Source organism: Staurois parvus, unplaced genomic scaffold (genome assembly GCF_062004578.1).
Source record: "Staurois parvus isolate SC_StPar_1 unplaced genomic scaffold, SC_StPar_1.0 ptg001291l, whole genome shotgun sequence".
NCBI classification, from domain to species: Eukaryota; Metazoa; Chordata; class Amphibia; order Anura; family Ranidae; genus Staurois; species Staurois parvus.
In genome coordinates, this window is record NW_028319087.1 from 798,631 (window position 1) to 825,608 (window position 26,978).

A 26,978-nucleotide genomic window follows, 5' to 3' on the forward strand; every position below is an offset into this window, starting at 1 on the left:
GACTTTTATCAGCATCAAATTTACCATATCAGCAAAGTGGTAATCCAGATTAAAAAACTATCAATTCAATATAATGTTTAACGTTTTTTCTATTCATTTTCCAAATCTTTCCTACATATGATTAAAAAAATAATCTTCCACTACTGTTTCCTTTTAGGTTGGAGTGCCAGATCTGAGTAATGTGCTTAAAGTGCCCAATATTTCACAGCCCTGTCCAGCTGCTTGCAGGACAGATGAGTTTTAATTTGTGTACACGCTGCAACATACTCTATGCACTTTCTATTAAACACATAATGCTTGCTGTAGTACCCTCCTGAATGCCCTAACTGCTGTTTTTCATCCACTCACCCACCACTGCTCCAGGCTTGGACTGGCTGCATGTAGGAACTAAAGCATATCTAAAGCCAAACCTTTTTTTTCCCCCATTTTGGATTCAACAGGAATTGAGAGAATATCTTTCAAATGTGAGGGAAATGCCATTTTAGACAGTTGCTGCAGGAAGAAGTATCCCCATTGAAAAGTTTCCCCTCTATTTGTGTTCTGGTGACCACTCAAATTTTTGCATTTACCGTCACATTCATTTCAAGGGACATTGGTGTTCAGAACAATTAGAGATTAAATCTCCCAAATGGACACAGACAGCAATAAAAAAAATTAAAGGGGTTCTCACCCTTCACCACTTTATCCATATCTAGACAAAAAATGTTTTGACTTTAGGCTAAACCTTAAAAGGCTAACAGGGGTACCATGTAATTTTAAACCAAAAAGTGGCTTCAAAAGAAGACTCTCCCCCCCCAGTACAACTTTAGTCTACACCTTTTTCATTTTAATTCTGAGTAGAATAAAAAAAAAAAAAAAGGGGGTAAAGCATCTGTGTCTATAATGGTTTGTTTCCCCACTGGGAAGATTAACTTTCTGTATGACAGGAATGATGGAGAAGAACTTCTCCAATGGAGACACAGGCAGCAAAAAAAAACAAAAAAACTTTTATTACAAGAGTGGGGAAGGGTTAAAATCTTTATCAAATTATTTATGCTTTGTCCCCTCTGAGGCAATAGCCTTGCTTCTGGTTATCTAATAAAGACAGGAAGTGGTGGGAAACCTCCCTAACAGGCAAAAATAGCAATTAAAAACCCCACCCCCACTGGATCTGGCGTCACCACGGCTCACACGTGACACATTTCGCCCCTCAGTCTTCAGAGGTGAGCCATGGTGACGTCAGATCCGGCCAATGGAACACAAGTCGGTATGTCACTTCCAGTTCAGCATTTTGTGCTTGGAATAGTTTTGTTTTTTTTTCATGTTTAACATTTTAATTAGTATCTTCAACAATGAATATACAAATAAAGAATTAAATATGGCTTTACCTTTATTGGCCGCCTCCTCAGCTTCTTTATACATTCCCAGAAAGAAATATGTACAAGCCAAATTAACCCATACATCAGGATTGCATCCTTCTTGTTGACTTGTATTCTTAAAAACCTAAAAGGGAGAAACCACCATATTATACTTCTGCATTACCGGCCAATTAAATCTTTAGCATGCTAAAGAACTCCAGGCATCAAGTAAAATTACTTAACATACTGCTATTGCAATTGAAGTAACAATAGAAAATACTCTCAATTTGAAACTAAACTCCAGCGTAACAAAAACCCCATTTAGTTCCAGAACCCCTTCTTGCATCCAAACAATTAATAAATGAAAGCATACATTCCACTGGGGTCATGTAGCTAGTGCTGCCCCTGGTCCTCCAGCATCAAGCTGAGGGTGCCCTTCAAGTCTGCAAAGAACTGCGCTCATTATGTTGCAACACTGACAGTAGTCACTGCAAGCTTAGGTTGCATCATGCCGCTGAGGCCAGGGAGTGTGTCAGTGACATCTTGGGCTCACTGAAAAGGATCATATGAAGCAAGGTGCTGTAATGTTTTTTAGGATGCTATGTACAGCATTCTGCCATCCATTCCCACCAGCCATAATCCACCTGCACTGCATAGGGAAGCACACAGCCAGTGATGACATCACTTGGTCTAAAACAGGGGTCAGCAAACTGTAGATTGCAATCAACCAGTAGATCAAGGCCAAGTGATTGGTAGATCACATCCTGGGCTTGCTGACCCGCCATCCCAGAGCATCAAGCAGAGTGCAATGCAGAGGGACTACTTGTAAAGTTGGAGCTGTAGTAGGGAGCAAGAGCCGCATAAGCTGATGCCCCTTCTGTAGTGCTGGCTCCTGTCCCATGCAGAGTGATACCAATTGCACTCCACCTCTTTCCTTTACTAGTGGTCTCAAGAGTGGTACCAGTAGCAGGAAAGAAGAGATCTTCAGGTCAGTGTAAAGAAATACACTGGGCATAATAGTATAGGGCTGATTTCACACTGATGTGCAGTTTACCCCCACTGCGGGTGCAGTGCATTGTATCTGCAGCTTTCCTGAGGGTTTGCTGTGCTTAGCCATAGGCTTCTATTATATCCTGCTGGATTGGTCGAATTCAGGAGTTGTGGAGCACTTTCTGAAAGTGCACTACATGTGCAGGATATAATGGAAGTTTATGGCAAAACGCAGCTGACTCAGGAAAGTTGCAGATGCACTGCGCTGCACCCGCGGTGCAAGTAAACCGGAGCACATCAGTGTGAAAGCAGCCTTATAGGGAGCAGTATAGTAAGGGTTATTATTATGATTATACAGGATTTATATAGCGCCAACAGTTTGCTCAGCGCTGTACATTATAATAGGAGACAGTACACAAGACAGTACAGTAACAATACAATTCAATACACGAGGGGTTCGATGGCCCTGGAGCTTACAATCTAGGAGGGAGGGAATAGTGGTACAGGAAGAAATAGCTGTGGGGGATAGAGTGGTAGGAAGAGTGGAGGAGATCCGTAATTAGCTGAGGGCGGGGCAGGCTTCCCTGAAGAGACAGGTTTTCAGAGTGTGCCTAAAGGTGAGCAGAGTAGGTGATAGTCTGATGGATTGGGGTAGGGAGTTCCAGAGGATGGGGGAAGCCCTGGAGAAGTCCTGGAGATGGGCATGGGAGGAGGAGACCAGGGAACTAGAGAGCAGGAGGTCTTGTGAGGAGCAGAGAGTACGTTTTGGGTGGTATTTGGATACCAGATCGGTGATGTAGTTTGGGGCAGTATTATGAACAGCTTTGTACATCAATGTTAGCATTTTGAATTTTATCCGTTGGGCAATCAGAAGCCAGTGGAGGGATTGGCAGAGGGGGGTGGTGGATGGGGAGCGGTTAGTAAGGTGAATGAGTATGGCCGCAGAATTCAGGATAGACTGAAGAGGGGATAGCCTGCGGTGAGGTAAGCCGATGAGGAAGGAGTTACAGTAGTCAAGTCGTGATATAATAAGGGAGTGAATGAGTTGCTTAGTGGTTTCCTGGGTTAGGAATGGACGTATTTTGGAGATGTTGCGGAGGTGAAGTCTACATGAGTTTGTCAGCGATTGGACCTGGGGCTGGAAGGACAGATTGGAGTCTAGGATGACACCTAGTACTCTGGCTTGCGGGGTGGGACTGATGGTGGTGTTGTTGGTCTTGATGGAGAAGTCGGGGGGCGCGGGCTGGGGGAAAAACTAGGAGCTCGGTTTTGGAAAGATTTCGTTTGAGGAAGTGGAGTGACATCCAATCCGATATGTCATTCAGTAGGCTTGTGATACGGGTGGAGACTGAGGGGGTTCATTTACAATTGAAGTTTGGAGTTTGTAATACCCAATATTTAAAGTGAAACTAAACCCAGGACCCTGCATTCACTACACCCTGTTCCAAATTATTATGGAAATGATATTTTTCTCATTTACCAAAATAATTGATGTAAATAACAGTCAGCATAATTCTCATGTTATCAACTGTTAAGAGTACAATTCACATTTTATTGAACAAACTTCTTAATGATAACGGTATTTTTTTTAAACATAAAATACTTACAATGCACTGTTCCAAATTATTACGCACAGTAAGTTTCAAAACACTTTATACGTTGTAAAGAACTGAAATTTTAATTTGTTGTGTTTGCAGCATATTTACTGAAATCAAAAGCTATTTCAATTAAAAACGTTTAACAACATTTTAACTTTTTAAACATTTTAACAGGTCACGTTACATTTTAACATAACAGTAAATATCTTGCGCTTATTGCGGAAGTCACAAAGCTGCTGCCACTTGACTTAAACCAATAAGTAATATTGCAAAAAAACTGTGAATAGTGCAGCGCTACAAACAAAATTATCTAATAAGTAAAAATAAGTGTTAAATATTGCTTGCCATGCAAACACAATGGTGCTCAGTGAAAAATTATTGCAAACAAATACATCTCATTCAACAAATATATAAGTGAAACATAACCTTATTATGGTGACAAAATACAAATAGTAGTGAATTGGTTCTTTAAGGAGAAAAAAAAAAACAAAAACATCCAGTGCTATATATCAATCTCTAAAAAACACACTGTATGTGACTAAACAGCAAACAAATCAAATTCTGTGTTTTGAAAACAATGTCCATGCAAGTGAGACCGTGCTGATGTGTTCTTCACTCCAGTGAAAATTAAACAGAAATCCTCAAATGGCAGGGCCACAGGGCTACACTTAATAGTAACAGATCCTCTCCACTCCACATCACAGGGACTTTGGAATAGGGTAAAGACCTCTGCCCAGCGCACCTTATTCACTCTACCTCCACTCAAGATTGCATATATAGGGCATAAAGCAAGAAACCTTCCATAGTGCAGTATCCTTTTATTTAACTTGCAGATAAAAGTAGGCAAAGCACTCACATGTATCCCCAGTAACAATAACGCCTGTCACCACATCCTATGGGTGTACTGCATGGTATACTGGGTGTAGCATGATGGCCGCTGCCGGAAATGCACCACCTCGTACCGGAAATGGCGTACCGACGCGTTGCGTCACGTGACTCGTGACTTCATCAGAGTTGATTTTCATTTTAACATAGGACCCCTTATTTGATAGCAACTTCACAAGTCTTGCATCCATTGAATTTGTGAGTTTTTGGACAGTTTCTGCTTGAATTTGTTTGCAAGATGTCAGAATAGCCTCCCAGAGCTGCTGTTTGGATGTAAACTGCCTCCCACCCTCATAGATCTTTTGCTTGAGGATGCTCCAAAGGTTCTCAATAGGATTGAGGTCAGGGGAGGATGGAGGCCACACCATGACTTTCTCATCTTTTATCCCCATAGCAGCCATTGATGCAGAGGTATTCTTTGCAGCATGAGATGGTGCATTGTCATGCATGAAGATGATTTTATTATGGAAAGCATAGTTCTTCCTTCTGTACCAGGGAAGAAAGTGGCGAGTCAAACTCCACATACTTTGCACAGGTCATCTTTACACCTTCGGGGACCCTAAAGGGGCCGACCAACTCTGTTCCAATGATTCCGGCCCAAAACATGACTCCACCACCGCCTTGCTGACATCGCAGCCTTGTTGGAACAGGGTGGCCGTCCACCAACCATCCACTACTCCATCCATCTGGACCATCCAGGGTTGCACGGCACTCATCAGTGAACAGGACTGTTTGAAAATTAGTCTTCATGTATTTTTCTGCCCAATGCAGCCATTTCTGCTTGTGAGCATTGGTTAGTGGTGGCCAAATAGAAGGTTTATGCACAGTTGCAAGACTCTGGAGGACTCTACACCTTGATGTCTGTGGGACTCCAGAGGCACCAGCATCTTTAAATATCTGTTTGCTGCTATGTAATGGTATTTTAGCAGCTGTTCTCTTGATCCAATGCATGGATCGGGCAGAAATCTTCCTCAATGTGCCTTTATCTGCACGAACCTGTCTGTGCTCTGAATCAGCCACAAATCTCTTAATAATGCGATGATCACGCTTAAGTTTTCGTGAAATATCTAATGTTTTCATACCTCGTCCAAGGCATTGAACTATTTCACTCTTTTTGGCAGCAGAGAGATCCTTTTTCTTCCCCATATTGCCTGAAAATGGTGCTCTGCTTAATAATGTGGAACACCCTCCTTTAGTAGTTTTTCCTTAAATTGGGCTCACCGGCCAATCTAATTATCACAGGTGTCTGAGATTGTTTTCAGTGATCAAAATAGCCCTGACACACAATGCCATCCATGAGTTAAACTGGAAAACAAAATATTTCATCTTTGTGACACTTAAATAGAATTTGCATAATAATTTGGAACAGGGTGTATATCTGGTCTCCCACAGTACACACAACAAGGAAATGCAATTATTTTAGTAAATATAAACTGCTAAATTCCTTTTCTCATCAGCAGTTAGAGCAGTCTTGTGACGTCAGCTGAGCACTGGTTAAAGCTTGTAGGAGAAGTTTTCTTTCTGCTCTAGGAGGATGTGAAACCTCTGATCCTCTGTCTGGACAGTGCTGATTGGCCCTGTGCTGATCCCATGCACTCTCTCAAGATAAAAAAAAAACAACCTTTTTAGCAATACACACCAAACTGGGCAAGTGCATGTGATTAAGGATTCAGTCTGTATCAGGTGGACATTTCAACAAAAGGAGGGGCATAGAAGAAAGAATCAAACAGCCTTTTTACACAATGCAGAGGATTAACCCCTTAGGTTCCACAGTGAGCATAACAAGCATGCTTTACTGCATATACAGATTGATTTTACTGTAGTGGGTTTAGATGTGTTTTTACCATCCCCGCCCCAACTGCACCCCCTTAGCTGCAGTGGCCAGTGGTGTACACGTTGCAGCCGGAGTTATACGCCCTGTCATGGTTGGTCGGTGTCAAGCATGACCCTTTCAAGTGAATGAGGCTGCTCTGCAAGTGTCCTACAACCTTGTGCAGTACAGAAATCGAGGGGTTAAAGCAGGAAGCATTGTGTTGCTTTCTTACCCCCTGCTTTAACCGCAGAGGCATGCAGTTATGCTGGCAGAGTGGTCTCATTTACTTGAATGGGCTGCGATTGGTAGCACCCACCAAAAGCGAAAGGGGGTTTACTTCCTGCTGCGGCATGTGTACACCTTTGGCTGCTGCCTCAGTAGTTAAAGGAGGTAGGGATTGGAGGTGGTAAAAGCACCATGCACCCCACCAAACTTTACACGTGAACTAGCGCTAAGGGTGCCGCTGCCGAATGCAATTAAGGGTTCATTCACAAGTGCAGTAGGCACTGCTGCTCCTCTGAAAAGCAATCCAAGTGTGTTTGACAAGTGGGGAGGAGGCGATATGTTGCTTCCTCACCATCAGATTTAAACCCATGATTGCCATGCAATGTACACGGTTACGACATAGCAGTACAGCAACTAGAGCTTTATATCAGGTGTGAGGAGGCAACACTGTGCTTGGTGATCTTTTACTTCTCCCATCTTGTTCAGATAGATCTCTGTGTCTTTATGGTTGCCTACCCCTTTTATAAAATAATGTATGTAATGAAAAAAGTTTTTTTTTATGTCAGTAGTATGTTGATGGGAGGAGGGAGGAAGAAACCAGATAGGCAAAAATAAACAGATTCAATTTCAACCCTAAAGGATAAGTTCATCTTTCATAACATGGTACACCCATATTCAGGGTGTAACATGTTATGGAAGCACCGGCCCCCACTCCCTGCAGTTCCCCCGCTTTGAAAGCTAGAGGGGGGATCTCCCTCCCTCCCATCCCACTAGCTGTCAAATAATAAAAAAAGTGGCTGTGTGGAGCTCCGCAAGCCCACGTTGCTCCTCTGTGAAGGAGAAACTACAAATCCAGACAGCATTAGCGGCTGTCGGCTTGTAGTTCTCAATGAACTACCACGGCACTGTGGAGCGACGTGGTAGTTCATTGAATCTTCCTGTCAGTATACCTGCTTGCTCGTACATCCCATATGGGCAAGCAGATATACTGACAGATCTGCAGGAGACCTGCATGGCACCAATGATCTGCTGATTGCTGGTGCAATGCTTTACAGGCTTTCGCAGCACTAAATAAATGCATATTTTTTACCTGCAAAAAAATGTACATTTAGTATTTTTTTATGAAAATGTGAACTTAGCCTTTAAAAGGATAAGTTCACCTTTTGATCAAAAATAATAAATGCACATTTTCTTTGCAGGTAAAGCCTGCAGACAAAAATAAGCATTGACATAGGAAAAACCATGAACTGGTAAAATCTTGCAGCTGAGCACAGAAAAATAGGCAGCTACCCTGCAAACCTGAGACAAAGATGCCTGGTTGCACAGAAGACACAAAGCACTCTAGTGTAACGAGCCGTAACGGGGACCACAGTGAGCCATATAAGAAAGACCGTCCTATAGCAGGAGGCCGCAGTTGACAAGAATCACAAAGCATGTGGCCCAAGAGGTGCAACGCACCCTCCTAAAGATGTGACGTACGTGAACACAAGAAGGCTGGACAATGTCCTAAGGCAGGAAAAAAAACGACACCACCATTGATTAAAAGGAGAGGCACCAACGAGAACCTCCCCATCCTTGGGTAAAATTCAATAGGGAGACTCACAAGAAAAAGGCTTCCAGCCCAGACACCCGCCTCGTAGAAGCAAAGACGCTGAGAGAGAGCAGCCAACAGGCCACCTCCACACAGTATGACCCTGCGATCCCAAGCCTGTACTAGGTGCAGCAACAAACTCCCCCCTCTTCCCCTCCCAAAGCTCCCCATCCAGTGCCAAAAACAGCAGGAGCAGAAGAGGGTATGCCCCTACTCAAATGGTGGCACTGCAGTCTGAAAGCAACCTGCTCGCCAAGCCCTGCGCCCACAATTCTGCCCATCAGGTGAAGGGCACCAGCCAGTACATTCCGCCTCAAGCGCAAAGCAGAGCACGGTCGGAAGTGACGTGAGGGAGGGCGGGCGCAACATCCAGCTACAATAGGCCGCAAATCCCCGGTCTCAATTCGTTGACAGCCCAACACCCAGTGGGGGAGGGGCAAAGTACGGAACCCAGGTCGGGTAGGGAAGTCCAGAACACTTACCCTCCCACAGCAGCAGGAAGTAGGGACCTAATACAGCTCCTGAGGTGCCAGCCAGAAACACATGCCCCCACAGCCCCTGGTCCACATACCAACCGGGGAAAAACACATACAAAAGCAGGTCACAAAGGCAGTTGGACCTCCACTGCCTGAAACCAGGGGGCTGTCTGCTTACATAGTGACACAGGCAGGGCCACTCGACAACACCCGGAGGCACTGAGGCCCCAGAGGAATGCCCCATAAAGCACCTGTCTACACCCAAAGTCCCCCCCAACAGAACGGAAGGGGAAGGAGGGGGGTCAGAAACAGGAGCCCAGGTCTGTAAGGGAGGAGGGGGACCCCACAGGGCCAACCATTCCAGGGAGTACCCATGCCACACACTGTGTCCAGCAAGGGGGGGAGCTACTTCCCAAGCCAAAGGAGACACTACTAAGACAGAACCTCCTCTCCAGCAAAGATGGGGGTGCTACTGGCCAGAATAACACTGTCACAGAGTGAGGGCACCAGATCATATGTGTACCCGCGAGACGTCTACTTGCTGGCCTGCCCCAGTCCAAGATGGGGCTTAGTCTCTGCCAATCTCAGCGGTGCTGAGTTCTTTTCTGCCTAGTGCCCTACTGCAGTAGGTGGCGATACTACCCTATAGTCAAGAATCAAAAGAGCTCTGTCCGTCAATGAACGTAAGATAGATATTGTTTTGATAAACATTTGCACAAATATTGCCGGGCCTTAAAAATCAGTAGCAACTTCATTTTATTCTACTGGTCATGTGCTTTCAGAAAATATATGGTTTGAGGGGTCTTTTACAAACTCTGAAAGCTGTAAGTGAAAAATGAGAACCTCCAGATTTATGGAAACTTTGGTTATTTACATTTATGTGTATGTTCGATTTTCACTATTTTGCAAAAAGGCACAATTTAAAATTTACAAATTTTGAACATTTATTAACTCAGTACAGGAATTTTGTAATATTTGTTGTGTTTGTATCTGCCAATAATGATTTTAGTGTATTTTTAGAGAAAATATTGTTTTGATAAACATTTGTGCAAATATTGAGGGGCCTTAAAATTCAGTAGCATCTTCTTTTTATTTTACTGGTCATGTGCTTTCAGGAAACACTGTATATGGTTTGGTGGGTCTTTTACAAACTCTGAAAGCTGAAGGGGAAAACTAAAAAAGCAATGGAAAAAAAAAAAAAAAAAAAGTATGGCCACCCGAGTTGAAGAGTGTAGTGCAGGGCCTGGCAGCAAAAGGGTTAAAGGGATAAATATGGGGAAAGGTGCATATATTATAGAGATGTACTGAGTAGTTTTGGGGTTTTTTGCCTTGACACACAATGTAAGCACTGCCTACCTAAAGTTGAATTCTTGACTGGAAATTATGATTAATATATTTGCCCCTTCTGTAAAGACATTCAAACATCTTATTGTGTTATTTTGCTTTTTTGCAAAAAAAAAAAAAAAAACAACACACCTCTAAAATACCTACTATCGAAATGAATGCAGCAGACATAAAATCACCATCTAAGACAAATGTTAACAAGGAACTTCAGTGCCAATCCCCCTGCTTTTTTTCCTGCACCAACTTGTTATCTAGGGTTGTTTTCAATTCAGATATTCACCTTCCCAGTAAATCCAGCATAGTCCTGCATTGAGCTGCTGTGCTCATGTACCACAGCCCTGTGTCGCCATCTTTTCCTCTGAAGTCACCACCCACTTGCTGCTTTGAGTCCTTGCTCATGCAGCCTCCTGAGATGTGTGAAATTCAAATACAAGGAAGCTGCAAGAGCAGGTGAATGTAGAGAAAACTTGCTTTTGGGACTGCTTTAGGTGCCTAAGAATTGTGAGATTAATGATGCATCTTTTGGGTATGCATAGAGAAAGGTCCTAAACACTGCACACCTAGCAAAGCCATTAGTAAATAGGTGAAAACAGCCTCAGCCAACTTCAGCCATAGCCAAGCCCCAAACGTGTTTCACCCCACCCATGGGGTTTAATCATGGAGGACCTCCATGGTAAAGCCCCAGGGGTTGGGTGAAATGTCTTGGGGATGTGGCTGCTTTCTCCTGTTTACTAATGGCTTTGCTAGGTGTGTGGTGCGTGGGATCTTTCTCTGTGCATATGCACAGTATGTGAGGAGTGTAGTTGGACTCCTGCCTAGCCAGCACCCATTGCAGGAATCACCAGATGGACTTACAGGAGCTTGAGGGAGACTAAGTTTTATGAGGTTATAATGATACATTTTCAACAATCCTCTCCTACACATACTGCCTCACTGTCACAACCTGTACACTCTTCCCCTGCACATATTGCCCCATCATACCTTATACAATCCTCTACATGACTTACTGTCGACTGTCATACCATCCTCACATTTCTCCTGCATATACTACCAGCCATCATATTCTTAGCGCCACTGTTTTCCACATTTTCCCTGTTGTCACTTCGCTCTTACATACTGCCCTCTGTCATACTCTCCCACTCTTATCCTGCATACACTGCCCGCTATCATACAAGTTTTGCAATTCTTTTTTGCATGCACTGCAAGCTTTCATAACCTCTGCAATTCTCCTCTGCACACATTCCAAACATTCAGTTAGTTTGCGCTCCACTGCTCGGCCTGGTACGAACCCAACTCTGCCTGCGGGATGGCCTTTAGCCATCATCAATGTGAGAATAAAAAAGGAGAGTTATGGTGATTGGCAGACTGTTCTGGCTGACGAGTACAGAAGAATAATAGTGATGAAACCCCATAGGAGGGATAGGTAGTGCAGACTCTAGAGAGCAAAAGGACTGAGGTGGCGCTGTTGAATAAGCGATGTGGGGGAGTGTTAAAACCTTCCCGAGATTCTAACCCTTAACCACTTGCCCGCCTGAAGATTTACCCCCCTTCCTGACCAGGCGCTGCACTATTTCAACTGGTAATTGTGTGGTCATGCAATGCTGTACCCAAATGAAATTTACGTCCGTTTTTCCACACAAATAGAGCTTTCTTTTGATAGTATTTGATCACTTTTATTTTTTGTGCTATAAAGGAAAAAAGACTGAAAAGTTTAGATAAAAAAACGATATTTTTTACTTTCAGCTATATAAAATATATATTAAACCCAAAGTTAGTCATACATTTAGGCCAAAATGTATTCTGCTACATGTTTTTGGTAAAAAAAAAAACCCCAATAAGTGTATATTGATTGCTTTGTGTGAAAGTTATAGCATCTACAAACTATGGTATAGATCAGTGGTCGTCAAACTGCGGCCCACCGAGGACATTTATCCGTCCCGCCGGCAGGGGCTTATTTGCCGCGAGGAAGGGACACTAAGTACAGGGGCAGGCAGGGGGCTGCTGTATCTTACCTGGCTCCGTGTCCCAATCCCACAACGAACCAGTCCAGGAAGCGCTGTTCCTTCATTCACTCCGGCCACTCCCTCACTCGATGTTCGCACTGACGCTCGGCTCCGCCAGAACTGTAACTCAGGAAAGGCACACAGGCGACCAATCACCTGTGAGGAGGCGGAGCCAAGCGGCCCTGCGAACATCGAGTGAGGGAGAGGCCGGAGTGAAGGATAGCTGACAGGTAAGTGTGCCGTGCAGATGGTGCTGCTGCAACCAGGTATGCTGGCTGCAGCAGCACCATACTGGAACAGGGGTCAACAAGTTAAGTGTCATTGGGCGGAATAGTGCCCCATCATTGGTGTCACTGATACTAATGATGGGGCATTATTCCTCCCACTGACACCAATGATGGGGCACTATTCTTCCCCCCACTGACACCAACGATGGGGCACTATTCCACCCCCCACTGACACCAATGATGGGGTACTATTCCTCCCACTGACACCAATGTTGGGACACTATCCCCCCCCCACTGACACCAATGACGGGGCACTATTCCCCCCCACTGACACCAAGGACATACTATTCCTCCCACTGACACCAAAGATGGGGCACTATTCTTCCCACTGACACCAAAGATGGGGCACTATTCATCCCACTGACACCAATGATGGGACACTATTCCTCCTACTGACACCAATGATGGGACACTATTCCTCCCACTGACACCAATGTTGGGACACTATCCCCTTCCCCCTCTGACACCAACGATGGGGCATTATTCCTCCCCCCACTGACACCAACAATGGGGAACTATTCCTCCCCCCACTGACACTAATGATGGGGCACTATTCCTCCCACTGACACTAATGATGGGGCACCATTCCTCCCACTGACACCTAAAATGGGGCACGATTCTTCCCACTGACACCAATGATGGGGCACGTTACTTCCCACTGACACCAATGATGGGGCACGTTTCTTCCCACAGGCACCAATGATGGGGCACTATTCCTCCCACTGACACCAATGATGGGGCACTATTTCGCTCCATAAGACACACTTGGGGGGAAATGTCTGTGCGTCTTATGGAGTGGCCGGCCCAGTATTCCCGCCGCTGTTGTATGTCCGCAGTCTCTGGTCATCTCCTGTACTGTGTCCGCAGTTGTTCATAGTTTTTTTTTTTTTAAACTATAGTCCGGCCCTTCAACGGTCTGAGGGACAGTGAACTGGCCCCCTGTTTAAAAAGTTTGAGGACCCCTGGTACAGATAATGGAATTTGCACAGCTTTTAATTTCTGACTGCCTATCACATTTCTTGAGGTGCTAAAATACCAGGACAGTACAAACACCCCCAAATGTCCCCTTTTCGGAAAGTAGACACCCTAAGCTAACTGCAGGCATATTGAGTCCATGGAAGATTTATTTTTTTGGAAAATGACAAAAACATTTTTTTTTGTTTACACAAAGTTGTCATTAAATTATATATTGCTCATACAAGCCATGGGTATATGTGGAATTACACCCCAAAATACATTCTGCTACTTCTACAGAGTATGGGGATACCACATGTGTCAGACTTTCTGGGAGCCTAGCCACATACAGGAGCATGAAATCCAATGACATCTTTGAAAGCCTGAAGGTGCGTAACTTCCTCATTTCACTTCCTCACTACCTATCACATTTTCGGAGACCCTGAAATGCCAGGATAGCACCAAACCCCCCAAATGACCTCTTTTTGGAAAGTAGACACCCCAAGGAATTTAAAAAGAGGCATGGTGAGTATTTTGCAGATATCATTTTTTCTCACCAGGTTTGGAAATAGAAAAAAAAAGAAAAAATATGTTTTTGTTTTCTTTCTTCATTTTGTGGCACGTTTTTCAACTTGTGGCAAAAAACAAGATCTGCAAAAACTACTCACCATGCTTCTTATCATTATGTTTTTGTTTTCTTTCTTCATTTTCCAAAAACTTGTGGCAACAAACGAGATCAGCAAAATACTCACAATGCTTATCAAATTCCTTGGGGGGTCCAATTCCAAAAATGGGTCATTTGGAGGGGTGTGGTGCTATCTTGGCATTTCAGAGCCTGCAAAACTGTGATAGGTAGTCAGGAAGTGTAATGAGGAAATAAAGCCCCTTAAAAGCCTGAAGGTGCTTATTGGATTTTGGGGTCCTGTACTTGGCTAGACTGCCAAAAAGTCTCTCACATGTGGTATCCCCATACTCGGGAGAAGCAAGAGAATGTATTTTGGGGAGTAATTCCACATATACCCATGGCATGTGTGAGCAATAAATCATTAAAGTGACAATTTTGTGTAAAAAAAAATTTTTTTTTTGTAATTTTCCAAAAACCTGTGGTAAAAAAAAATAAACTCTTCTATTGACTCAAAATGCCTCTCAGCAAATAGTTAGGGGTGTCTACTTTCCAAAAAGTTGTTTTGGGGGTGGGGGCATTGTATGCCCAACATTAGAAACTTATGCCACACATCACTCACTCTTCTAACCACCTGAAGACCAAGCCTTTTCTGACACTTTTTGTTCACATGAAAAGAAAATCTGTATTTTATGCTAGGAAATTATTTTGAACCTCAAAACATTATATTTTTTTTAAAGCAGACACCCTAGTGAATAAAATGCTGGGTGCTGCAATTTTTTATGTCACATAGTATTTGCGCAGCGATTTTTCAAACGCAAATGTTTTGAAAAAAATACACTTTTTTTTTTCCTTTTTTGTATTTGGTAAAATATAAAATAGAAGATTCTGTCATTATCTGAAGGCAGGATAGGCTTCTTTGAAGAGATCGGTTTTCAGAGATCGCCTAAAAAAGAGCAGAGTAGGTGATAATCTGATAGATTGGGGTAGAGATTTCCAGAGGATGGGGAAGGCTCTGGAGAAGTCCTGGAGACGAGCATTGGAGGAGGAGACAAGGGAACAAGAGAGCAGGAGGAGCAGAGAGGATGGTTTGGGTGATATTTGGAGACAAGATTGGTGATGTAATTTGGGGCAGAGTTATAAATGGCTTTATATGTTATTGTTAATGTTTTGAATGTTATTTGTTGGGCAAAGGGAAGTCAGTGGAGGGATTAGCAGAGAGGGATGGCAGATATGGAACGGTTAGTACGGTGGATGAGTCTGGCAGCAGTATTCATGATAGACTGAAGAGGGGATAGCCTGCGATGAGGTAGGCCAATCAGGAAGGAGTTACAATAGTCAAGGCGAGAGATAACCAGGGAATGAATAAGATGCTTAGTAGTTTCGGGGTTAAGAACGGGCGTATCTTGGAGAGGTAGTGAAGGAGAAGTCTACAGGATTTGGACAGTGATTGGATTTGGGGCTGAAAGGACAGATGGGACTCTAGGATTACACCTAGTACCCTGGCATGAGGGGAGGGACTGATGGTTGTATTATTGATCCTGATGGAGAAGGAAGGGGCACGGGCTGAGGGAATAGTATGATCTCAGTTTTAGAAAGATTGAGTTTGAGGAAGTGGAGTGACATCCATGCCGATGTCACTTAGTAGGTTAGTGATGCGAGAGGAGACTGAAGGGGTGAGGTGAGGGGTAGAAAGATAGATTTGTGTATCATCAGCATAGAGATGGTACTTAAAGCCATGGGAGTTTACCAAGTGACCAAGGGAGGAGGTGTAGATGGAGAAGAGAAGGGATCCAAGGACAGAACCTTGAGGGACCCCTACAGAAAGAGGAAGTAGAGAGGAGGAGACAGAGTTATAGGTAACGCTGAAGGAGTGCTGCGATAGGTAGGAGAACCAAGAGAAAGCAGAGTCTTGGAGGCCAAGAAAGTGGAGTTTTTTGAGGAGGAAGGGATGGTCAACAGTATCAAAAGCCACAGAGAGGTCAAGTAGTAAGAGTATAGAGTGGTTATAGCAGTTAGATCATTAGTGAGTTTTAGTAGGGCAATTTCAGTGGAGTGTACTGAGAGAAAGGCAGACTGTAAAGGGACAAGAACGTTGGTGTCAGTGAGGTAGGAGTTCAGGCGATTGTAGACTAAGAGTTTAGAGGTAAACGGGAGCAGGGAGATGAGTCTTAAGTTGTTCAGGTTGGTGGGGTCCAGCGAGGGCTTTTTAAGTATGGGAGTGATGTGTGAATGCTTTAGAGGGGTGGGGAAGGCACCATTAGAGAGTGACAGATTGAAGATCTGAGTGAGCATAGGATAGAAGAAGAGGGTGACCGTAGTAGTTGTGAGGGGACAGGATCCGGGGGGCACGTAGTGAGATGGGCTTCTGAGAAAACTTTAGTGACCTCTCCAGTAGTAGCAAGGTCAAAAGAGGAAAGTGTTGAGGGAGGTGTAGTATAAGGTATGCTAAGTGGGATAGATGTCTGTGCAGTGGAAATGCCCCTAAGAATTGCATCAATCTTGTTTTTGAAGTGATTTGCAATCTCATAAGCAGTGAGTGAGGTACTGGGTGGAGGTGGAGAAAGTAGAGAGTTAAAAGTAGAGAAGAGACGAAGAGGACTAAATGACAAGGTAATAATAAGAGTGACAAAAATGGCTTGTTTGGCAGCATGGAGGGAGGAATTGTATGTTAAGAAAGCAGATTTATATAGGGTGAATTATTGGTGAGATTTGGTTTTACGCCACAATCGCTCCAGCGCACAACTATGTCGCTTAAGATTTCTGGTGTCGTTAGTCTGCCACGGGCCTGATACTTCATGTAGTTAGAGGAGCCAGTGAGTCTAGTGTGGATGAAAGCAAACTTTTATAGACAGCAGTGGCCAGGTTAGGGCTGGACAGGGGAGAGATTCTGTCATAGAGGCAGTCAGTTGCAGAGTGGAAAAAAGAAGGGTTTAAGTTGTGAAGGATTCTGCGGGTAATTGTTTGCTGCTTGGAGGGATAGGTGTTTGAAGACGAGGACACTGTGAAGGTGATGAGATTGTGATTAGAGAGAGGAAAGGGGGGGGGGGTTGTGAGGTTGTAGGGAGTACAAAGATGGGAGAAAACAAGGTCCAATGTATTCCCATCAGTGTGAGTGGAGGACTGTGTCCATTGTGTTAAGGCAAAAGATGAGGTTAGGTTGAAGAGTTGCGATGTAGCTGGGTTGTTCACATTAATGGGGATGTTAAAATCTCCAAGAATGATAGTGGGTATTTCAGAGGAGAGAAAGTATGGTAGCCAGCCAGAGAAGTCATCAAGAAAGCGGGACACCGGTCCAGGAGGGCAGTAGATCACTGCAATCCTCAGAAAAATAGAAGAGAACAGCCGAATGCAGTGAGTCTCGGAAGAAAAGAAGGATAGAGAGGGAGGGTTATGGAGGACTTGAGTAAATAGATACTAAACATGACATACTTTAAAATTGCGCATGCCCCGTGCAATGGTGACAAACTGCAAACATTTTTAATATTCATAGGCAAATCTTTAAAAGCCTTTACAAGCTACCATTTTAGATTTACAGAGGGGGTCTAGTGCTAGAATTACTGCCCTTGATCTGATGTTCGTGGCAATACCTCACATGCATGGTGCAACTGCTGTTTACATACTGGCATGAGGTCAACTCGTGCAACTTTTTAACGTTATTTAGATTTTTTTTTAAGTATTTTACACTGTCCCTTTTATGTTATTTTTTTTTTTGTTCACTTTTAATGCTGTCACAGGGAATGCAAATACCCCCTATAACTTCAATGGGTATTGTCATATATTTTTTTTTTTTTTTAAATCTGGGGTCCATCAGACTTTAGATATCTCCACTGTCCTTACATTATCTAATCTCACCAAGATCGGAGTGATTAGATGCTTTCCCAATTTACAAATGGCGCTGTTTATATCCTGCAAAACTGAAGTATTGAAGTGCTCGTAGCTTCCGATTTCTTAGACTACAGAGATGATTGGCACCACTTCGGTTTTGGAAGGCAGATGGGGAGGGGGGCATCTTCTCCCATTGCTTGAAAAAGCAATCCTGCAGCTAATTAGCCACTAGGATTGCTTTTATATGAAAGCCGATCGCCGGATGAAAAAACAATAACAGGATGATGCCTGGTATGCCCACCATTAGGATATACCGCCCTACATCCATCCACTTCTAATGGTGGGCACACATGAAATGTGCCAAAAAATATTATAAATATATATATGACGAAGCATAGGGGCCATCCACCCACTGGCCATCCCAGGCCCCCATGCCTCGGCATATATGCTCTTTTTTTAACTGCGGATGAAAAAATCTCATACAACAGCACTTTACACACCTACTTATGTATATTCTGAGAGCAAGACCCTGTTGCTGTCAGAATAAATAAGTCAGTGCCTCAGCTGAATGACATTCCTGCAAAAAAAACAGCAATGGTTAACAATAAAACAGTAACTTAATAAAACAACTTTTTTATTGAAATATCTCTACCAGAAAAAGTGTGTGGTATGCCCACCATTAGTATATACCTCTCTACATCCACCTACTTCTAATGGTGGGCACACATGAAATGTTCCCATAAATAATATAAAATATATATGCTGAAGCATAGGGGCCATCCACCCACTGGCCACCCCAGACCCCCATGCTTCGGCATATATACTCTTTTTTAAATGCAGATGAAAAATCTTATCCAACAGTGCTACCCACACTGACATATATATTCTGAGAGCAAGTTCCTGTTGCTGTCAGAATAAACAGGTTGGTGCTGCAGCTAAATGGCATTCCTGCAAAGAAAACAACAATAGGAAGAAGGGTCAGCCGCACACCAGAGGATAGATGAATATACTGTGTATTTATTGGTCCCTAGGACACACAAAACACCAGGACATGAATACAGGACTTGTTGACACGTTTCACACGATCTCATGCTTAATCCTGATTACGCGTTAACAAGTCCTGTATTCATGTCCTGGTGTTTTGTGGGTCCTATGGATCAATAAATACACACTATATCCATCTATCCTCTGGTGTGCAGCTCACCCTTCTTCCTATTGCATCGTGTGTGGTGGTGAGCCAGAGCCTGCACCTGTTGTGGATTGATCTGGATTGTTTGCCAGAGCAGTATACCTTTTGTTCTTTGAAGAAAACAGCAATGGTTAACAATAAAACAGTAAAATGGTAACAGTAGAACTTTTTAAAACAGATTGTAGGATCTGTCCAAATGTGATAGCCAGCTGCCTGACTACCCAACATGTTTCGAGACCCTGTGTAAATATGTGCCCTGAACTGTGCCGTGCTGTACCCTATACTAATACTCCACTAGTGTGTGGTAGCGATGGCAGCAGTCCTTGAGGCAGAGACCAGGTTGGCTAGGACAGGAGGGACAAAAAAAGCGGGTGTCACGTCTAATTCCATGTCTGCTACAGACACATCTTTTTTGGGGTGTCCTTTGGGTTGGAGTACTAGGAATGGCATCGGGAAAATGCCTCTCATGCAGCCAGCTAACTGCATCTGTGTTGGGGGTTTGGACCACAGCACCTTCTGGATACAAAAGGGCCATGATGATCTCTTACTGGAATTTTAGGAGGGATCTGTTTTGTCCAGTTGCTTTGTAAAGCACAAAACAATTATATAGAGCCAATTGAAATAAATATACAGACACATTTTGTTGGTCGTTGAAGTCCACCCCTCGCATGTTAAGGTTATAGTCGTGGACACACAAGGGCTTCTCAACAACACCAGCTGACATGGCAATTTGGATGATCGTGTCAGCATGAATGGAAGACAGGACGAAAAAACATTCCGTTTGTCCTTCCACTTCACTGTGAGCAATTCCTCATTTCTCAAGCAGGCTTTTTCCCCCTTTATAAGATGGGTATTTACAAGCCGTTGGGGGAAGACCCAGTGATTAGGTCGCACAGTGCCACATGCGCCAATTCCAAGACTGTACAAATGTCTGAATAGTGGCATGCTTAAATAAAAATTGTCCATGTATAAGTGATACCCCATATGGAAAAAGGATGACACCAAGTCCCAAGCTATCTTGCCACTGCTCCCCGTCTAGTCTGGGCATCCGGGGGGGCTCCACATGAATCTGAAACTTATATGTATAGCCTGTTGCCCTCTCAAAGGTCTTATACATCTTGACCCCACATCTGGAATGCTTGCTTGTTTGAATGCAAGGAGGCCAGAAAAATTAATAAGGGACTTATCAGCGCAGATGTTTTGCTGAAGAGTATAGACATCTGCAAATTTTTGGTTAAGGCGATTTAAGAGGGGCCGGATTTTGTGGAGCCGGTCAAGTTCAGGGTCACCCCGAGGAAAGCAGAGTGTGTTGTCGTTGAAATGCATAAAACACATTATACTCTTATATCTAAACTTGGCCATGGCAGCACAGAAAACAGGCATATGATGAATTGGGTATGTGGACCAATACAACCGCAATTAATTTTTTTTTTCAGTAATGCCCATTTTGAGGGTTAGGCCCAAAGAAACTTTAAATTCAGAAACCGTAATGGGTTTCCACGCGAAGGGTCTGCAAAGGTTTGAATCTGGGTTGGCAGCGATAAACTGTTGTGCATATATATTGCTTAATCCACAATCAAAGCATACAGATCTTCTGTGAAAAACAACTCCAAAAAAATCAAGGGGAGTATTTAAATTTGCTGTTTCCACCTGAATTCCGAGTTGGGCAGTGAATGGGGGAAGTAAAGGTGCTGCAGAATTTGTGGGCTGCCAATTAGGATTTGCAAGCACATCCGGAAGGATACTAGGGGCTCTACAGGCCTGTGTGCGAATTTTTGGTGGCTGCGGGACACTACTTGTGCTCACCACCGCACCAGCTTGTACTGCACTTATGGAACTCACCACGTCACCAAATGATACTGCAGTGCTGGTATGTGAAAGACCAGGATGTACTAGGCCGCTGGTGCTCGCCAGTTCACCAAAAGGTAGAGCGGCAGTAGTACTGGCACTCTGATGTATAGGAGAGTGATCATGCTTTTGGAACATCTCAGCAACCTGGGAATGGGGTCAGGTACGCCTGATCTTAGCAGGGACCTCTTCTTCATCATCTGAGCTATCTGTCAGGGTGCCCCTGCTGTCTATAGGTTCGCATTCTGAGGTAGATTGTGTCAGTGAGTCTTCCCCTTTGCTCTCACCTGACATACTCAGAATCCTGTAGGTCTCTTCACTAAAGTACCTTTCCATTGACATTTTGGCCACTAAATGTATAGGTACCTAGTGCGACTCACGGGGAAAAGAGCACCTGGCTGTCAGGGACTGCTTGAACCGCTACAAAAAAGTTTACCAGCAAGTGCTAACAGAGATCAGGCCTGATTCAGCGAAACTACGGTTTTGTGTGCAATGTATCAAGTGACAGTGATCTACTGACACTGCACTTGCTGGCGGAGAAGGGGGGGGGGGCGTAAGCGTAGGGGCTAAACACAGGCAGGTGCCGGGGCTGATCCCATATTGATCCATTCAGACACTATACTAGCAATGGAGGTTTTTTGTGTATGTGACCGTGTTCCTGGCAATCAAGGGGTTAAATGTGATTACCGGTGTACTGACGGTCAATCTGATGCTATTTGGGAGGGGCGCTAACTTAGGCTAATGCTATCTGACCTCACTAATACAGTGATCAGCAAAAAATTTGTACATTGAACTAATGACACTGGTGACAGGGCAGTGAAGATGTACACTGGGGGGGGCAATCAAGGGCTTAAATGTGTCTTAAAGTGTTCTAAACTGTAAAAGTGTGTTGTTTTTACTCACTGTGTGTCGATTCTTCTCTCTCTGGGATGGAATGTGCACAGAGAGAGAAGATGTCATCATTTCCTGTACCTGTGTAACTGTAAACACAGGTGTATGAAGATCCCTGATAGGTCAGGGATCGATCATCCGACTTAAGCCGACTATCACTGGAAATCATGGCACCTGTGGGTCGGTGAGAGCACGCACGCGCCCCCCTGGCCCGTGAAAACCACGAGAGCATGAATCACGTATATATACACATGATTTTGCGCACCCGTGACGCCCTGTAGCAGTATTTCTACTATAGGGCAGTCGGGAAGCAGTTAAACAGCAGTAGGTCTATATATCTGGTGACTGGTTTGTGGATGTGGAGGTTCCACACAGTGATTGAAGGCTTAGAGTGGAAAGTACAACGGTAGTTGGAAAGCATACAGTTGCAAGAAAAAGTATGTGAACCCCTTGGGATTACATGGAGTTTTGCATGAATTGGGCATAAAATGTGCTCTGAACGTCATCTAAGTCACAACAATAGAAGAACACAGTCTGCTGAACATAATACTACACAAACATTAGATGTTGCCATGGTTTAAGTGCACATAACATGTAAACATTCACAGTGCAGGGAGGAAAAGGTATATGAACCTTTGGACTTAATAACTGGTTGACCCTCCTTTGGCAGCAATAACCTCAACCAAACATTTCCTGTAGTTGCAGATCAGACCTGCACAACGATCTGGAGTAATTTTGGACCACTCCTCTTCACAAAACTGTTTCAGTGTAGCAATATTCTTGGGATGTCTGGTGTGAATCGCTCTCTTAAGGTCATGCCACAGCATTTCAATCGGGTTGAGGTCAGGACTCTGACTGGGCCACTCCAGAAGGCGTTGCAGCCATTGTTTTGTTGAATTACTTGTATGCTTTGGGTCATTGTCCTGTTGCATCACCCATCCTCTGCGGAGCTTCAGTTGGCGGACAGATGGTCGTACATTTTCCTGCAAAATGTCTTGATAAACTCTGGAATTCATTTTCCCATCAATGACAACAATCCGTCCAGGCCCCGAGGCAGCAAAGCAGCCCCAAACCATGATGCTCCCTCCGCTATGTTTTACAGTGGGGATGAGGTTTTGATGTTGGTGTACTGTGCCTTTTTTTTCTCCACACAGTGCTGTGTGTTCTTCCCAAACAACTCAATCTTGGTTTCATCTGTCCACAGTATATTTTGCCTCACATACTTTTTCCTCCCTGCACTGTGAATGTTTACATGTTATGTGCAATTAAACCATGGCAACATCTAATGTTTGTGTAGTATTATGTTCAGCAGACTGTGTTCTTCTATTGTTGTGACTTAGATGACATTCAGAGCACATTTTATGCCCAATTCATGTAAAACTACACGCAATCCCACGGGGTTCACATACTTTTTCTTGCAACTGTATGTGATACAAAGACACTCTTTTTTTTTGTTTTATTATTTTGCATAAGGCACTTTATTTGAGACTTTTACAAATTTTGGGGACTTTTTATACTGGTTTGAGGTTTCATATATAATCATGTGGTTTTATGTATAAACTAAGGGTATTTGTGTATATAGTATTGAGCACATAATTAGCACTTTATATATAATTGTTTATTTAATTTTTTTTCTCACTTTGCTGGGATTTTTTGTAGTTTGGCTGAGCGCTGTATTTATATAACATATATTACATATATTATATGCTATTTCCCAGTGTGGAATAAAGAAGGTATCTGGCTCTAGCCTACTTAACCTTTATTCATTGATCTAGAATAGTAGTCTCCAAATTGCGGCCCTTTGCTTGCCTTTATCAGGCCCTTGGGGCACTATTTCACCCACTGATACAAGGCACTATTCCTTCTAATAACACCAATAATGAAGTATAATTAGTTACAGATACCAACAATAGGGCACTATTCCTACAACTGACACCAATGATGAGGCGCTATCCTACAACTGACACCAATGATGGGGCACTATTCCTACCACTGACACTAACGTTATGGAACTCATCTTCCCACTGACACCAGTGGTATGACACCAATGATGAGGCTCTCTTCCTTTTCCTGATCCCAATGATGGGGCACTAATTTTTCTCCTACTACCAACAATGGATCACTATTGCTCCCACTAACACCAATGATGAGGCATTGTTTATTCCCATTGACGTCGGGGCACTTCACACGTGAAAAGCAAACATCTCTACTCACCGCTTATCCTCTTGTGGCATATCTGGGTTGAAAATTTTGTGAGATGTATTGGGAAAACAAAGAGACAACTATCAGATATTTTTCTACTCTTTCCGTACTAGTTTTCTGTTAGTTTTTCTATTACCCTTTCTAGTTACTTTTTCTGCTTTGCTGTCATACTTTTCATGAAGTTCTATGGACATGTCATAAGGGCCACATTTCCTGAAGCTTTTATTGAGAGAATGTTTAATACATTTAATTACTGTAATAGTGCTTTATAGCAATATTCAATGCTGCATATGGCAGAGATCTTGTGCCCTCCATACACTCATCATTTAATAATATCCCTTCTCTCAAATGAACTTGTGAAATAGGGACACCTTGACACGTACATGTGCCACAAACAACATTCTAACAGACACACAAACCTCAAAACAAGTGATCATTATGGCCCTTAGGGCTCGTTCACACTTGGTTGTTTTACCAACGCTTGCCAAACGCCCCTATAGCGTTTGGTAAGCGTTGGTCCGGCGTTTGCGGAGCGTTTTTTAATGCTCAGCAAACGCTCCGCGAAAGCCGCATGCGCGGTTTAGCGGAAGTTGGTAGGCGTTTGCCGTTAATAACGCCCCACAAACACCTATAATGCAGTTTGAGTGGTGTTACCACTCCACAAATGCTCCGCAACCGCGTCGCAACCGCACCGCAAACGCCGGCCGGGCATTTGCGGAGCGGCACCATAGACGAGAATAGGAGGCTTCAACGCCTCCTGACTCGACCAGAGGCGTCCGTTTTGCCGCGACGGGACGCAAACTCTCCCGTTAGAACAGCACCATGTGCTGTAATGTGCAGAATTGGCAGAGGCGTTTGGGAAGCGGTAAAAAAAGCTTCCCAAACGCCTCTCTGCCGCCTGCACACAACGCTAGTGTGAACGTAGCCTAAGACGAGACCAGGGATTTTGTCTGCTTCTCTCGGTCAGAGCATGGAAAAGAGCTCAGTTCAGCCTCTGATCCCATGATCTTAGGGAGCAGATCATTCTCTAATGATGGATAAAAATGTGATGAACGCTGAGAGCGAGGCTTGGATTAATTCTCTGTAAAAAGACAATAAAACTTCCCTCTGAAATGGATGGAAAGGTGTAATATTATAGTGATACTAAAGTCTTGGGTTTTTTTTCTTAAAATCATCAAACATGTCATACTTACCTGCTCTGTGCAGTGGTTCTGCACAGAGCAGCCCAGATCTTCCCATTCATGTGTCCCCCAGCCGCGCTCCTGACCCCTCCCTCCTGTCGGGTGCCCCCATAGCAAACAGCTTGCTATGGGGACACCCAAGCAGGCGCGGTCCTGAGCCGTGACTCTGTGGCCCTGATTTACTAAGAATTGAGTCTACCAGCAGACTCTGCATATGAGAATACTTAGAATGTAAAATAAAAAGAACACCTATATTATAATTTTTTTTTTTTTTGCTGTTTCTCCAAAGTGATCAGACAACTAATGCATTTACTAATGAATGTCATACATTCTATTTTCAGATGTTAAACATTTTCACACTTATATCTCAAATAATTTGGAATGTCTAGTTCTAAGTTCGCAATATAATGATATAGCTTCCTTCTCTTTAATCATGTAACTATTCTATGTTAAAGTCATAGTGCAGTGCTATAAATGCATGTGATCAATAATGAACGCATGTAAAAACCAAAAAGTGCAAATAATTGCAAAAATGATGTAAAATGGTAAATGGTGCTAAAATAAGTTCATATAATCATTCCTGAATAATGGAATGTCCTTCGTGTGAGAGTACCAATTCAGAGAGTGCCTATGAATGGCACGTGTGGTTTATCCGTGACGGACAGTAGAGCATTACCCTCGTGAAAGGTCAACCACCCTTGGGACTGGTCTACACTCACCAGAACAAAAGTATTAATGCGCATGGGTTATACACATCACACATCTGGGGGTGCAGCGGTATGCTGGGTGCTATGGGTTAGTCATCCAGCTCCAGCCATCCATCAGGGTGGGTGTCCAAATAGTCCTGGGGAGGAATTAGCTCAGCCACAGGAGCCAGAAAGGTGCTTAATAGTGTAGTACACCCGTCACAAGGGTGGATGACCTTTCACGAGTTCATGCACTACTGTTCATGGCTATATTTATCTTGTGTAATACCATTTTAGTAGTCTATATTATTTTACCAGCGCTTGCTTTATCATTTTTAAACAATGTAACTATTCTACATTGTAGCTCAAACTGTGTCTCCCACAGTGGCTTAGTGGTTAGAGCTCAGAACTTATAGCACTTGGGTCATGGGTTCTAATCCCAGTCATGGCTGCATCCCAGTTTGAATGCTTTCCCTGTATAGATGTGTTTCTGTCAACACTCAAAAGACATGCTGTTAGGTTCATTGGGCCTAGTACATGGCTGAGCGTCTGCCCTTAGATTATAAAGTCCTTGACATTTATGAACGTTAAAAAAATGGAGATCAATTTTCTGGGTTGTGTCAGTGCCAGGAATATTGATCAATCAATTATACGTTTGCCTAATGACTAGAAAGTGGATGAATCTTACCTGCGTCCTGTTCTTCTGAAAAGTTGGAAATGTGCAAGTTTCATGCTGTGTATATTTCATTGTAACTTTTTTTATCTTTTTTTAAATCTGTCTCCTTATACAACTTGACCCCCTCCCCCACCCCATCATCACCTGTCCCATATGCAAATCTATGGATCAACGCCCCACTCTTTTTAACTATTTATTTACTGATCAATCTGAATGTGTCTCATTTTCTATCATCTACAGCTCAGAACTCACATTATTATACGATTGCTGATTGTATCTCACCACTAGTCTGACTGAATTCACAATTCCTGGTCAGTCTCGTTCCCTTACTTCTAATAATCTTTAGGGCCAG

The 26,978-nt window shown here is 43.5% G+C and overlaps 1 protein-coding gene across 4 annotated transcripts in view; it reads right to left on the reverse strand.

The window, feature by feature from the left end:
* IFT56 (intraflagellar transport 56) overlaps positions 1 to 26,978 on the reverse strand; it is a 555,685-nt gene that overhangs the window by 491,158 nt on the left and 37,549 nt on the right. For all 4 annotated transcript variants that reach the window (XM_089660945.1, XM_089660944.1, XM_089660942.1 and 1 more), the window contains one exon: positions 1,368 to 1,482. In XM_089660945.1, the coding sequence (XP_089517071.1) occupies positions 1,368 to 1,482 (115 nt within the window). The remainder of the gene's footprint in view (positions 1 to 1,367; positions 1,483 to 26,978) is intronic.